This window comes from Harpia harpyja, chromosome 8, assembly GCF_026419915.1.
Source record: "Harpia harpyja isolate bHarHar1 chromosome 8, bHarHar1 primary haplotype, whole genome shotgun sequence".
NCBI lineage: Eukaryota > Metazoa > Chordata > Aves > Accipitriformes > Accipitridae > Harpia > Harpia harpyja.
This window is the reverse complement of record NC_068947.1, coordinates 49575264-49590498: the sequence shown is the minus strand read 5'-3', so window position 1 is coordinate 49590498 and position 15235 is coordinate 49575264. Positions and strand designations below refer to the sequence as shown.

Genomic DNA, 15235 nt, shown 5'->3' with positions numbered 1-15235 from the left:
TATTTCCCTTTTTTTTTTCTTTTTTTTTCTTCCCTCCCCCTCCTTTATTAACAACACCTCCCACCCCAAACCCGCATCTTTGCTCCCCACCCCCTGCTTTCTAACTCTTTGAGTGCTGTAAGGTTTCGGTGATACCCTGATCAGTAGCGGAACGAAAGGAAACCGTCTCCACCGTCGTTCATTTCATTGGAGCCGTGGCTTTGTTCTGGATCTCTCCCAAGTTGCCCACCCTGCCCTCTCCTCCTCCCGCTAGCAGCGACCGGTTTCGTTCGGACACTTGCCCTAGCAGCTCATTTACACTTTGCTTGTCTCTTTCCCCCCCCCCCCCAAATCCTGCGCCCAGAAGTCGGCTGGGCGGCAGCAGCAGCAGCTTCCCCGAGGCTCGGCCTTTCCACCCTCCCTGCGGCTGTGCCGGGGGCAGCGGTCGGGCCCCGGCGAGCGGAAAGGACCCCCGGGGAGGGAAACCCCCCGCACCCCTCAGGGATGCTGCGCTGGAGGAGCGGGGGCATCGCTGTAGGAGACCGCGGTGGTTTTTCTGCCGGGGGGACTTTGTGTTGCCTTTCTTCTCCCTGTTCCCCCCCCCGCTCCCCACCGTTCCCCAAAGTCACTTTTGTTTTCTTGAGACGATAAGTTTAACATGACTCTTGATTTCTTGTGCCCAGCACGAAGGCCTTGTTTCTAAAACTAGTTTGCTTGTGTTTTACTACCTTGTTAGTATTCCACATAAGATTGTCTTGAATGGGAAAACACTTAACTCTTTACCAAACCAAAGGTTGCTGTTTTATTTCGAAGCATCTCGTGTTCATTCCAGTGAAGCAGAGGCTGCACTTTCTTTCTGATGACACGAAGGTCAGTGATGCCAAGCTGTTGGCGACAGTCCGCTCAGAGCTGTCCCTCTCTTCTTTTACTCTCTTTCGGGCTTGTTTTTTAACCCAGTCTGGTCTTGATCTGTCCTTTATGTCAGCCCTGCCTTGGCGTGGGTCTCTGAGCCAGACTGGATCGCAGTCTGTCTCCCCCCACGGACACCCGATCAAGACGCTGGTGTTCTTCAATGTTAAACTTATCTACCTTGCTAGGGAAAAAAAAAAAAAAAAAGAAAAAGAAAAAAAAAAAAGACCTGCAAAAGAAAATTGGCTGGTAGAAGATCCCCGAACACTTTGTCCCCTTATTTCGAAGCCAAGCTTTACCTAAAATAACGGCAGGTGCCTGTGACTCGCAACTTAAAATTTCCCCCCGGTTTTCAGTACTTGTAGAAGTCAAGCAGCCTGTCAGACTCGTACTCCTGTACTAGGAACCTCAGCCACCGCGGAGAAAAAGGAAAAGCCGATGAGGAAAAGCACAGTAGGGTATTCGGTCCGGGCTCTGCCTTTGGAGACTGCCAGCGGGTACCCCTGGGGTGGCAGCTGATTTCCACGGGGCTCTCAGCCGGTTCTGGTCGTAGTTGGCTTCGTTTTGCAACACTGCAATAACGGCAAAACGACAGGAAAGGAAAACAGTACCTAAGGGGTTAGCTCGAGAAAAGTAGCTTCCTTGTGTTGGTCTTTCTCAATTTATTTTTAATATATATATATATAAAATATATTTATATATATATAATTTGCTTGCCTGTAAAATTTGCGTTCATTAATGTGTTGCTGATGGATCACTTGGGCCTGTACACACCAATTAGCGTGACCACTTCCATCTTAAAAACAGAAATCTAAAAATATATATATATATATTAAGGACTGTGGGTTGTATACAAACTATTGCATACACTTGTGCAAATCTGTCTTGATTTAAAGGAAAAGCAAAACCTGTATAACATTATTACTACTTGAATGCCTCTGTGACTGATTTTTTTTTTTTTTTCATTTTAAATATAAACTTTTTTTGTGGAAAGTATGCTTAATGTTTTATTATTTCCCCCGCCCCATTCCCCTTGTAAATACGTTTTGTTCTGTGTGACTCGGTTCGGAAATAGTTAACTGGTACTGTAATTTGCATTAAATAAAAAGTAGGTTAGCCTGGAAATGAAATTTAAAAAATACCAAGTGTGTGGTCTTTATTTCAAAAACTTGCCCCTTTCTTTCCTCCTCCTCTCTCCCTTCTCCACCCCTTGTTCCTCACCCTCACGCCTCTTTCCACTCTGCAAGAATAGGTGGACGTGAATCTTTGTAATAATAATTAAAAGAAAAACCACAAGAAATAAGCATGTTTTCTTAAATGAGCTGTGTTATTCCATGCTATTTTTCAAGAGATGCCAGCTTGTCTATGATACCGTTTGATTTGATGGAGAGAGGAACCCTGGGACATAAATATTTCAAATTAAAACCAACCAATCTTCCTTTACCGTCCACCTATAGATATGAACTTAAGAACCTGTGTAAACTGCTGGCTTTGAATCCTGCACTCATGGTTGTTTGGGTTTGTTTTTGCTTTTTTTTTTTTTTTTATCATTTGATCCCATTAGTAATGTTATTTGGTGGTGATCTGTAAAGTTTGTCGAGACCACGTCCAGTGGACCGTTCCTCCAGCAAATCAGCACGTAGCTATCTCTGAGTTGGGTTTCCGGTACTGGATAATGTATGTATTAAACATGACATGTCTATTAGCGCAAAAGAAAAAAGAAAAAAAAAAAATAAATAAAAATCCTTTTTTGGGCTGGCTGACCTGGCCGAATCCATTCTGTCGCTATCCTAAAGGCTAGATGCGAGGTCATGTGACTGCTGCTTCAATAAAAACAAATTTATATTGCAAAGAGGCTCCTTTTGGTTTGTTCGTGTGCCACGAGCCGCGGTCGTCCCCGTGAAACCTCCTCTGCTGGGTTCCTCTGGGCTGGAGCCTCCGCTCCGGAGCAGCTCCAGGAGAGGTGGGAGCTGGGTGGGAAGGGTTGTCCCCGAGGCTGCTCGGGGAGAGACCTCGGTTTATTTAGGAGAAAGGCCACCTGTGCCCAAATTCAGCTGGAGACTGGAGAAGAGGCTGCGGGTACCAAACCGGCCGGTGCGTTACAAGGACCGAGCGGGTGAAGCCCGGCGCTTCCTGCAGAGCCGAGGCGTCCCCGGCTCCCCGGACCAGGCAGCCGGCGGCGACGGGATGGTCGATACCCTTGATGGGTCCGCACCGTAAGTCTTGCGTTCAGGCTCCCTCCGACCCCCACCCCGCTTGCTGCTACGCACCGGCTCCCGCGGACTGAGCCGTTTTGGGGGCTGTTCTCGCCCTTCTTGGGTGCTGAAGCTGCACCCCTCAAAGCGGGTGCCAGCCCAACCCCGGCTCGCTGACGGGGTCTCGTTTTGTTCAGCCTCTGCCGCGCTGGGACAGGGCCCGGCTGCCGTCCCTTCACTTAACGTCGGTCCCCCAACGTCACCGGGGTTCGGGCTGCATCTAAACTCGTGTGCCGAGACCAGGGCTGCTCTGCTCAACCGGTCCGGCCCCTGGCGCTAAGGGTGGCCAGTTCCATCTGCAAAGACATCGCTACCTGTACGGCACCTCGCTAGGTGAGTCGGTTGATTTAAAGTTCACCGCTGATGGGGAGTTCATCACAATCCTCAGTAATTTGGGAGGAGGGGTTAATTATCCTTGGGCGCTTTTCTAGACGCGCGTGCACTGGGGTCTCCTGTCTCTCCTGAACTCCTCTCGCTGCGGACGCAAGCTGCGGGCTCTCTTTCTGCGCTGTCTTTGCACAGGAACCCCCTGCTCCAGTCTCGGGTCTCTCTTCTGAATTTCAGAGGCCCTCGACCAGGACCCAGTCACCTCCTAACTTCTTGCTAACCTGCCTGGAAGGGGCTCTTCAGCTCCTTCACATCTTTCTAATCCTTTCAATTATATCTATCTCCTCTGTGGTTGTTTTTTACACGCTCCTTAAGCAGTGGGTACCAAAACCAGCCAGAGGTTTCCTACGACAGTCTCCCCAGTGTCAAATAAAGGCACTTAGAGACCATCTTGCAGCCGGTGCCTCTCTGTCTCCTTACCTGAGGATCACCTTCACCTTTCTGTGTGGAGGCTGCAGTTGTCCAGTTTATCCATCACTCCCTCCCATTGTAATTCCTGCAAACGTTATCGCTGGGACTTTTATAGTTTCATCCCAATCACCCTTTTAAAAGATAGAATGAAAGGCCTTAGCATCAAGAGCCAATCCCCGCATAACCTCCCAGGGAACAGTCATTCCATCACCGTTTCCCAAGTGAAAATACCTTTTGAGACCTGTCTGTAAACCAGGTTCAAATCCACTTAATTGTCAGTCACCGACGCCTTTGAATGATTTAAAATGCTAATCCAAATGCAAAGCAGTACCAAGCTGAATGCGGTACAAAAGTCTCCTACACTGACGTGCTTTGTCTTTATCGACCAAACTTCCAGCCATCTGGGTTGAAATTAGAAGTCGGCATCAAGGCTACTGGCACCGTTTGTTATTTGGAAGGTGGCAGCTTTCAGGCTGCTGGTGGTAAGGTCCAAGTCGCTTTCTGCGCGAGAAGAACGAGAGCCACAAAGGAGGAGGGAAGCAAGCCGCAAAAAGCCAAGGGGAGAGCGGGAGCACCGCGGTTTGTGTCTGAAGCACGAAGGGCAGTTGCTTGGAGACGGCGAGCCCGGCAGATGGTACACAACCTCATTAACCAGTCTCGAACCTCGCTTCCCTCCCTTGGCTCCGGGAAGGGCTTGGCTGGGTCGTCGTCCCGTCTTCCCTCGCTAGCCTTGGGGAGGGGGGTGGCATTCCTGGCAAGGGCAGGGCTGCTCCATCTTTGCCGGCTTTGCTAAAGCAGTCGTGCCCAAAGGCTGCAGGGTCAGACCCGACCTGCTGCCAAATCGGAGCTCTGGTGGGAAAGGAAGGCGCGTAGGTAGCAACACTACACGAGGCACGGCAGGAAAACCAGGCTCATGTCTTGGTGTGAATGTCGTACAACTGCTGAGGCTTTGGAGCAGAGACCAGTCCCCCAGTGCAACTCTTGCTGGTGCTCATCGCAGGTGACAGTGCTCAGGGCTGTAAGGGAGAGTTGGACTTTCACAGCAAACGCCTGCCTTTGGTCGATGCAGGAATGCAGTCCTGGATCTTGTTGCACACCCAGCTAACTCCTGACGTCCTGGCACAGCTATTTTCTTCTTGGTATATCCTACTGCCTTCTGAGAGTCTGCATGCGACCGGGTAGGTCTCCCATGTAGTCAGCGGAGCTAAAGCTTTCTCTTTCAGGGATTCCCTGCTCTCTGCATCACCCGTCTCTGCTCGTGCTCTCCAGAGGCAAGGCTGGGTCCTCCAGGACAAGGTAAGTGGGGAACAAACAACCGCAGCAGGGTAGGCTGCCCAAGTCCAGGGCAGTCTGCAGAGCCTCCTCGCTTGCCACAGAGTGAGAAAATGTGGCCGCGGGCAAACGAAACCTCATCCCCGGGCAGAGCTGCCTAGCAGAGGAGCCATGAGCAGGGACCTGGGGTCTGGGTATGTAGCAGATTGCTAAGTAGAAAGATGGAGGAGTTTGGGTTGGTTTTTTGGTTGGGTTTTTTTTTTTTTTTCCTAAGCAAAATTTTTAAAAACTGGTGGAATCCAGGCGTTAGAACAGGACTGTTCATCTTAGCTTGCTGCCCGAACGCCCTGTGCTTTATGCCACCTCCACGTGGTGAGCATTTGTGGGGTCCAGACGCCTGTCGCTGATGCAGGAACACGTGGCAGGTCTTGTCAGAGGGAAGCCGGGGCTGCAGGGAGCCGGGTCTCTTTCCCCAAGGAACAAGCGATAGGACAAGAGGAAATGGCCTCAAGTTGCGCCAAGGGAGGTTTAGATTGGATATTAAGAAAAATTTCTTGACTTAAGGGGTTGTCAAGCACTGGAACAGGCTTATGGGAAGTGATTGAGTCACCATCCCTGGAGGTATTTAAAAGATGTGCAGATGTGGCATTTGGGGACATGGTTTAGTGGTGGACTTGGCAGCATTAGGTTAACGATTGGACTCAATGATCTTAAAGGTCCTTTCCAAGCTAAATGATTCTATGAGTCTATGTTTCCTACGGCGTAAAAGCAGGCGTGTCCTCCTCCTCCCTTCTGCAGCTCGTTCCTGTAACCGAATCCTTTGCCAGGCAAGAGTGCTCAGGAGGCAGATGGTGATCGCTGGCAAAACCCGGGTTGTCTGAGGGCATTTTTGCTCAAGGAGATCACCGATGTTGTTTGGGATGCTGTTGTTTGTTAGCAGTCTTAGGAAATGAAGGGGACTACCCAGCTAGGGAGTCTTTGGACCATCTCAGTTACACTTCATTCCTCTTCCAAGGTTTTTGTTTCGTGGCACCAGGTGTAGAAATGGGTTGGTCAATGGAGGCTGTTTCTGCTGGAGACAACAGATTCGGGGGCCTGCACAGCAATGAAAAATGGTTTGCGTTTGGCTGGAGGCAGAAAAATTACACGGGCAGGTGGAGAAAGGCTTCAGTAGGTAAGGAACCAACATAGTGTTTGCAAGAGGCTTTAAAGGTTGGCTGTTACTGGTTCGGTAATAAACGAAGGGGAGATTCATTCTTAGGATCAATCCTGCAGCAACTTAAGGAGAGAGGAGCGAATGCAGCTTTTCAGCCTCCGTAACGCTGGTGGGAGCGGCTGCTTTCCAAATTCTAGCGATGTAAAATGGTGAGAAGATGCTGGCCGAGAAGGGTATTTAGGAGAAGGTTTAGTGAGCTTTCAGTTTAGGGACTACGTAAGAGCACTGGTTAAATATTTCAGGCTTCTTGCTGCATCTGTATTCAGAGCACTGGTGTTGTTCACGCTCAGTGCTGACGTTGTCACCAAGAGCAACAGCATCGGGTCCTTTCTGCGCAGCTGCAATTAGCTCACTGCAATTTGCATTGCAGGTAGCACCGCACGCTTCCAGCCGCTACCCCAAGGAAGAGGAGGAACATCCCAGCGCCCAGCACTGACCGAGGAGCTCCAGGATGGGCAAGGAGCGCAGGTTTCTCTGAAAGCTCCCCATCGGGGGGACCAGATGAGATAAATCTCAGACGGCTGGGCATCGGCTGGGCTGTGCAACAGGTCCAACCAGGCGTAGACTAGTGGCCAGGCGCGATGGTGAGTGTTCGTAGGGGCAATCGCAGCTCTCAGGTCTGTTGGGGATGGTGTGCTGAGCCAGGCTGGCTGGGGAGGGCTCTGGCCCCGAGTAACAAGTGGATACAGGTGAGCAGCCCAGGAAGGAAACGGGAATGGGACATCCCTTCCGAGTGCTACATGAAGGATTGGGCTTTGGCAAGCGGGAACAGGCCAAGAGAAGTGGCCTGGACTCCAGCCACAGGAGGTGGAGGATGAGGTGCATGGGATTGACATGGCACGTGGGAGAAAAGGAAGAGCGAGAGGGAACGAATGATACGATCAGAGCAGAGAGCCAGAGCTGCCTCTCCTGCCCGGGTTTCAGCGTACACCCGTCCCATCGGCCCACTGGGACTGTCTCTCCCGTGCAAACAGCGTCTCTTGAGATGCTTTCCCTGCCAGTTCTGCTCCCGGCAGTGGCTGTGAGGAGAGGTGGGGGCCTCGGTCCGGAGCGGTCCCAGGCAAATTGAATTTACTAGTCTAGGTGTACACGTTACGTCTCAGGGAGTTGGTTTGGGCAGGTGTTCAAAACAATTCCTGCCTCTCTGGTGGGATGGCGGGCACGCGTATGAAACGACAGCTCCTCTTCCAAGCCCAGGCCCGACTCTGGAGAGCACTGAGGTGAGGAGGCTGGCGGATGCCGAGAAGATACTGACTCACCGGTCAGAAAAACGCAGGAAAAGCTGCATGAACAGGATTTTGGTGGAAGCAGGGAGACAGGACTGGGAGGAGGGAAAGTTAGTATCAGTGCAATTGGACCTCGTTAAAAGCCTTTGGCATGTGAGGACCATACTTGGAGGATTATTCCCCCGCCAAAGTTGTGTGAGGGCTGAACTGAGCCCAACAAAGTAGCGGGCAGGTCCTGTGCGCTCGCGAGGCCGGGAGCAGAGGGAACAGCAGCGCTCAGAAAGCGGCAGCAACAGCCAGGTCTACAGCAGCAACTTTTGCGATGGTCATGTTGCTTTTAAGGGAGGCAGGAGAGACGGGAGAGCATGGGTTCATTGTGGTTTTATGTTGCCAAAAATGTAGATATAGTAAATGCCCAGTGGAAAAGGTGCATTGGCTTCCAGTTGTCCCACCAAAAGTCCTTTTTGCTGAACTGTAGTTATTGAGATAGGATTTCCTCCTTCCACACTGCAAGAGCCGTATCGGCAGGGAAGACTTGAGACAATTTGCGTTCATTTGTTTACCGCAAAGAGACCGATTTTTCAGCATTCTCACAGCGCAGTGACCCCAGAGGCTTGTTTGGTTCAGCCCGTCTCTCCCACCTGTCAGGATGCAGAAGCCGGCAGAGCAGCACAGCCAGGCTCCCTCCCAGCGGGCAGCTGGTGAAAGAAAAGCGGGACAAGCAGAATTTCCCCAGTGTTGCCACTGTATTGGTGCAGCCCTGGAGGCATCTGCTCTGTTTGTTTCGGGTACAGGCTCTCCTCCCCAGGGTTGTTCTGGCTCCTGCTAGGAGAGGGAATGGTGCATTCTTCTGCTGTTGATTTATGATCCCAATTCCCTCTCACTGTGCTCGTTTTCTTTCTCAAAGCACATTCTGCAAAGCTTGAAAAAAAGCCCGCACGTGACAACTGAAAGCAGTTTCTAGAGCAGAGTTTCCTGCAGGAATCCTGCCGTGGCCGTCAGTTTACACGCTAGGCAATGTCATGTGGAAAAGATGGCTTTACCCCGACGGTGTCCCTTAAATCATAACAGAAGCCAAGACATTTATAGCTCAGGCTGTGCATAGCATCTGGAGTCCTCTGCCCCCTCCTTGTCATGCAGAGGGCTGTATCCCGGCAGAAGACCGGAGCGCTGCAACCTACGTCCATTCCCACACCTGTTGGAACACTTCTTATCTTTTTAAAACCACGTCAAATTGCACAACAAGCCACATGGAGAATGTTTATTTAAACCAACCATCTCAGAAATACAGTAAATGCCTCAATGGATTGGTCTTCCTGTTCTACTGTTATGCTGCATCAAGTTTTCCATGTCTCTCTCATTACATAGGATCTTGTGATTCATGTTATCCCCCCCCTCTTTCAACCAGGCTAAATTTGTCCAAGGTGGCCTGAGGCAAAAGAGCCGATCCCTGCACAGCTTCTCCTCCCACACTGTGGAGAGTGTTTCTTTCTATGTTTTTGCATTTGCTACCTTCCCTTTTACTGACTAGCTATGTACGCAATGAGAATTTTCCCAAATCCCCAAACCCTAATGGGGTCATCCTCACAGAGTCCTAACCAAAACTCATCACCCATCTCTGACTCCTGCCAGATTTTGCAGTACTTGCAGAGGCTGTCTGACCTCACCAGTCACCTGGTGCCCCTGGTTCAGTGACCTGGAGACCAGCAGTGGTTTCTTGGTGCAGCCCTTGTTTCCTCTCTCCAGTTCTGATTTACAGCTCAGCAGAATATGAGGGTATTCAGACTTTTTTCGTCCTCTCTCCTCCCTGCCACTCCCCTTCCCCCCCCCCCCCCAGCCCAATCCATAAAACAGAAACCTGATGCAAAATTTTTCCAGGAATGCACTCGTGAGCCTGAATTTTTCACCAGCTGCTGGTTTGTGTTTTGAAGGAGCAGCGCCGTGTTCAGGATTAGTTAGCTGGACCGTATCTGAGGCTTTATAGACCCAGCACAAAGAACAGGCTATCAGTTACACAGAAATGATGGAAGTACACAGAGATCAGCCCATTATCACGTTAGCACTGAGAGCTAATACTGCTATTTGTTGCATAAGTTGTAGCCATCCATGAGTAAGCATTTTGGGTGTGGTGGTGTGGCTGTGCCTGCTCCTCCAAAAGCTGGTGCATTTGATGTTGGTATCGGTGTAAATGTACCTTTCAGATGCTAAACCCACAGACTTCAGGAATTTTGACAGGTGAGTGCTGGAGAGCTGAGCAAGTCCCTGACAGCTCTCTGATCAGATGCACTGCGCCTGTCTGCAGCCTGCTGATTTCTGACATCCTGAGCTGGAGCACCCCCATGCTTGCAAACAAGGCAAAGCCAGCATCCTTTCTGGGTAGCCCCCTGGAGCTGGAAAGCCAGAGTGACTAACACTGTTCTAAGAAAAATAAGATTCTTTCCAGAATTGTTCTCCTTTGGGATGATAAAAAGCAAGAAGAGGTCAGCCCAAAGAGTGACATTTCTGGAAAAGCCGTAAGCACTGGCTAATGTGTTCTTTGCACAAGCTCCATCAGCCCCCGCCACGTCATTCTGCTATCACCTAGCCTTAGTTATTAGTGCCAGACACTGCCTGGTTGGCAGGAACCACTCTGCTGAGGTCAAGGGCGCCTGTTCTTTATGCAAGGACTAATTATGTGAAAAGATGATGCAAGAGCTGACCGTTTTCATTCAACTTCAACGCTTTATTAATAGCAGTGCTAATGCAGGAAGCCGCTCTGCCTTACTCCACTGAGGAAATCAGTGGGACACGCTTGAGAAAAGACTCTGTGTATGGTCTCAACTCAAAATTTCCCACTGCTGGAATATTTTTTCATTTAATGTTATTGATCCAAGGAAATACCATCAAAAGCCCAGGTGCAGATCTTTATTGGTCTGTGCCTGGAAAACAAACAAGGAATGCTGCTTTCTCACTCAAGCTTCTCTTAATGACTAGAAGAGGAAAATTAGTTAATGAGGTCCAAAGCTAGTTGGGGAAGGGGTGGAGGGGGTGGGCTGGGGCTGCTGCACCAAATGTATACAGAGTGGTTCCAGGACAACATTGCTGGCAGGCAGCAGGAAGGACAGCCCAAGGGACAGAGAGGATTTTCCATTCTGGGTGCCCTGAAAAAAGTAAATATAATGTGCTTCCCTCTCCTTCATCATGCTCTGAGCTCAAATCACAGAGGGGAAGGGAAACTCACCTGGCTCATCTTCTGTCTCTAGGAGGTTGTGGGATCCTTGTCCGATCTGTCAGAAAGGTTCACTGCTGTCTCTCCTGGGCTTTCTTCGCACAGAAATTTAGCTAGTTCGTGTGCAATGGGGGCAGAGCAAGCGCTCTCAGCTGCACTTGGTCCAGCAGCTGTCCCACTCAAAGCAGCGCTAGCTGTCCCAGCAGGAGGATCTCCCTTTATCTTGCTGGCAGATGTCTCCTCATGTAGTGCCAGATCAGCCAGTACCCTCTCTGTGCCCCTGTGGATGATTTGATGAGCAGCATAGATGTGTTTTCTTTGGGATTGCCTCACTGCGCATAAAAAGAGGTAAGCCTTTTACTTGGAAACGTAGAGCAAAGCGTTCTCCGTAGGGGAGAAGGGAGGGATAGCTTTTAGCCTTCCTGCAGCTGTGGAAAAGCCTATCTCAGGAAAAAAAAATCACGCCCTTCTAACTTTGGCTGAAAGCGTTCTACTGCCACCTAATAGCAGCAACCAACTTTGCATTTCACTCTGAAGACTAGCCCCCACGGTGGGAAGGACAGCCAAAGTGTTTTTCTTTCTAGCTTAGGGCATAACTGCCCAGGATATGTTACCAGGCTTTAAAATAACCTCTACTTCAGTGTCTGTTAATTGCAGCAGGCCTCTGGAAGACTGGAGCTGAAATCTGCCCTCTCCTGTGTTACGATTTTGCCTGCACTGAGAAACTCTTACTGAGTTCCAAGTAAGACTTGGAGACAGTATAGACACATTAAATCACCTACCTTATCACTTCCCTTTTGCTACTGCAGGATTGTTCTTTATTGTGTTTTACAGTTTTCATCCAATCTCATTTGTCTATATTTCCAGCCCACCTCTTGGGAAATAATTACCTAAGCCAAAGCATTCACCCTACAATTCTCTTCATTGCTCTTCACTATTCTTTGTTCCCTCTTTCTCTCTCTAGACTTAAGACACTGGTAAACAGTCATGGGGATTGAAATACTGCATGCTTGTAAGGAGGGTGTGGGGAATGTTGCAGGACTGAGTTATGGCTCTCATCATGTCACTTCCCTGCAGAAGTCCAAGCCTTCCTTGTTGCTTTGGTCTGTTTATGTTGCAAGGCTGAATGGTACTTTAACTGTGAATCTGAACCACTGGCGTCTTGCATGCTGTCACACAGTTCTGCATACTGTCATTGACTCGGTCACTCAACGTTACTAACCCATCCTGTTTATGTTTATCCATCTCCCAGGTCTATTTTGTCAACAATGAATGCAACTGGATCTCACTTGCATTTGAAAAGCTGACCTTCACCAGCCAGCTCTCAATTCCCAGGAGAGCTTTCTCTACCCAAGGCATTTTGGCTTCAATCGTGTATGCATGAACTGCATCAACCATACTGGGAATACTCTCCTGGTATTGCTGCAGTCCCCTCCTCCATCCACAGTGAATTCCATCTAAAAGAAAGCAGGCTTAAATTGGTGAGTGATTGTCCTTTGAAAAGCAAGTTTTTTCATATCAGCACATTGACTTCTACTTCCAATGAGGGAGAGTTCAGAAGTGAGGTGCAGAGGGGTTTCAGGATGAGCCAGTATTGCATAATCCCTGCTTTTATGCATAGGAATGTGACAAAAAGAGGAGAAAAAAAAAAAAAGAAAAGAAAAAAAGACTAGGTAATGGCAAAATAGAGATGTTTAAGGGAAAGCTAAAGTGTAGGCAAAGACTGAACTTGGAGGCCCTCAAATCTTTGTTCTACAAATGGATTTGCTCCTCTGGCAGGTCAGACAACTGCTCTCAGATCACTTCCTGCTAGTTTCAAGGAGAGTGTATGCTCAAGCATATGCCAGATTGCTAAAACACAGTTTCATAATGAATAATCTGGCTCGCTATAGGGAAAGTTTTAAAAGCTGCCACAGAAACACAATACACTGATGGGCTCATGAGATCTAATGCCATTCTTTGATACCATTTCCCTTGGATTTACATGGAATAGTTACTGATTCTGCTTCCCTGAAGGTATCGCTGTGCAGGAGGTTTACAGCAGGGTGTGTCCATCAGAGCGTACATTTGATAGAATTCAGCTCTCTCTTAAGTGTATGGAGTCCTCTCCACCTCATGCAGCAAGAGCAGAAGAGAGCATGAGCCAGGTCTCTTCCTAACATTTGATGTCTGCTGTCACAAGAATATTGTGGCAAATTTCACCTGATCACATTTGAAGGAGCTCTTGTACTTTATTACCTATTGCTCTAGGTCTTCCACCAGCATCCACTTTAATTTTTGTCTGGGTCTAGCTCTGCTTTCCAGGCAAACCCACTGTAGCTATCACAGATTTTGAAGGTTTTTTTCCTCTGTTGCTTGAGAGGCTTCTGAGGTGCTTTGTTCGTTAGCTGCTGTTGGATTTAAGCTCAGTACGTATTTTCTTCCTTGATGGTACCTCTGTATGTCCAGAATCCTAGGCCATCTCCAAGTCTTCTCTTCTCTTCTCCCTTCTGAGACAGGCTACCCTGTGTGTGTTAGTGCCTGAGCTGCAGGCTTCATTGACTAAAATTACATCACCTGCTTTGGTAGGCTTGCAGAAGCAGGGCTAAGGAGAAGGGAGCTGATTTAAGCTTATGTAGAATTGCCAGCTGCTGAGTAGATACTGTTGTTGTGACAAATATGCAAACTAGGAAGAAAAAAGTTTGCACAATTCGGAGACCACAAACTGTGTTTGCAGGGTTTCTGTTTTCATTCACAAAGCAACAAAAAAAGCAATGAAGTGCCTTTGTTCTCAAGTCAGAGAAGTACACTGCGGGAAGGACCACTTCAGACTCTATTGTGATACAATTGCTTTTCTTAGGTTATATCCACTTTCTGTGGGTGACTGGTTTCATCACAGTCTTCTGAGTGTGCTGGTCAGTGGAAACATCCCAGCTAAGAACAGCCATTAATTCATGATACTCAATGTAATACACAGGTTTCCAGGGCCTTCCCCTCTGTATTTTGACAGATACTATTCCATTTTGGCTAAACAGAAGCATCCTTTACAACTGCAAGATTATCTACTTAAAAAGGGATGCCACTACAGCCAACCCTAAAACCTTATCTTTGCTTCTAGCTCTCAACCAGTTGGGGGGGGGGGGGGGGAAGCATAGGAAAGCATATAATCTTCCTTCCACATATGGCACATATTTAAGTAATCTGCCTGTTAAAGACTTACACAGTTTTTAGAAATTGCCATATAATACACAAATCACAGCCATGCTACTTAAAGACTTTTCCCAGTTTGTTTTTGAAGGTGCAATGGGCTGCTTTTTTTCATGTAGTTTTATTGTTGCAGATACACCAAATTTACATCAGGTCTGAATTCAGGCCACCTTTTTAAAAGACTAAAGCTCATGAGAAATTGGTGAAAAAAGGTCAGAGGGCTTAACTTTCTACCTGCAGAGTGCAAAAGAGGAATCTCAGAGAACTGAGACAACTCTTGGCACTGCATCTTTCCTTTCAGTGAGCTAGAGCAAGGAGGGTGAACCAGTTCACAAAGAGAATAAAGTTACTGGACTCCTTACCTTTTTCTCTGACAAACATTTTCTCAGCTTCTGGAATCAGGAAATCATAAACCAGCTCTGCTACAATCTCTTCTGACTGCAGGCGAGTTCGACTACAGAACAGATGCAGAGTGATATCAGTATTTTAATTTTCTTTCCAGATCACCTCTGCAAACACAAGACTCCCTTGTAAATATTCGTGCTATTTTCAAGGGAGTGTATTTTCATGGCAGTAATTGTCAGCTGGGTCTCTTTACCCTACAAGTAAGTGACAGTGTGACTATTCCCCTTTGCACTGCACTGCCAATGTGTTCAATACTGCATTGGAAAGCAGTATTTCCAGGGAGAAGATCACCCTAGGCTCCTTATCCTCAAAGGTATTTAGGAGCCCAGTTCTCACTGATGACAAACTGAGTTAGAAACACAGATACCTCTGAGGATTTGCATCTTTGTCAATTTAGTCTTTGGCCCATTGCTGAGTTTGCTAAATTTTTCCCTTTTGTGACTCTGCATTTGGCTGGTCCCCGTGCTCTTTTCCATGCCAGTGTTTAGTGGGTTCCCAATTGGCCCAGGGGCTGCATGCATTATCTACGCTTCATTCTCCCCAAGGATTTCAACATTCTGGTTGTATTCATCTAGTTACAAAATACACAGCTGCTGTACCATAGGAGAGTCACTGTGTCATTGGGATTTTTATGGCTCAGTTCCAAAAAAAGAGCATAGAAACTGAACTGGAGGTTTGGCAGGTCCTAAAAAGTATTCACTGCTGATGCCCCAGCCAAACACAAGACTGTGGTGTTCTCAACAACTTACTCTACTCAAAGTGCCTTGTCAGGCAGCCATCA

General features: G+C 48.3%; 1 protein-coding gene across 5 annotated transcripts in view; it reads right to left on the bottom strand.

Annotated features, from left to right (window-relative positions):
- Positions 1 to 586: 586 nt before the first annotated feature.
- CFAP91 (cilia and flagella associated protein 91) overlaps positions 587 to 15235 on the bottom strand; it is a 41538-nt gene continuing 26889 nt past the window's right edge. For 3 of the 5 annotated variants that reach the window (XM_052794804.1, XM_052794809.1, XM_052794808.1), the window contains 3 exons: positions 14412 to 14503; positions 10876 to 11195; positions 10357 to 10795 (listed from right to left, as the gene is read on the bottom strand). In XM_052794804.1, the coding sequence (XP_052650764.1) occupies positions 10894 to 11195; positions 14412 to 14503 (394 nt within the window). In that variant the 3' untranslated portion in view covers positions 10357 to 10795; positions 10876 to 10893. Of the gene's footprint in view, positions 1461 to 10356; positions 10796 to 10875; positions 11196 to 14411; positions 14504 to 15235 lie in introns of those variants that run through there. The other 2 variants (XM_052794807.1, XM_052794806.1) reach the window with 2 other exon arrangements.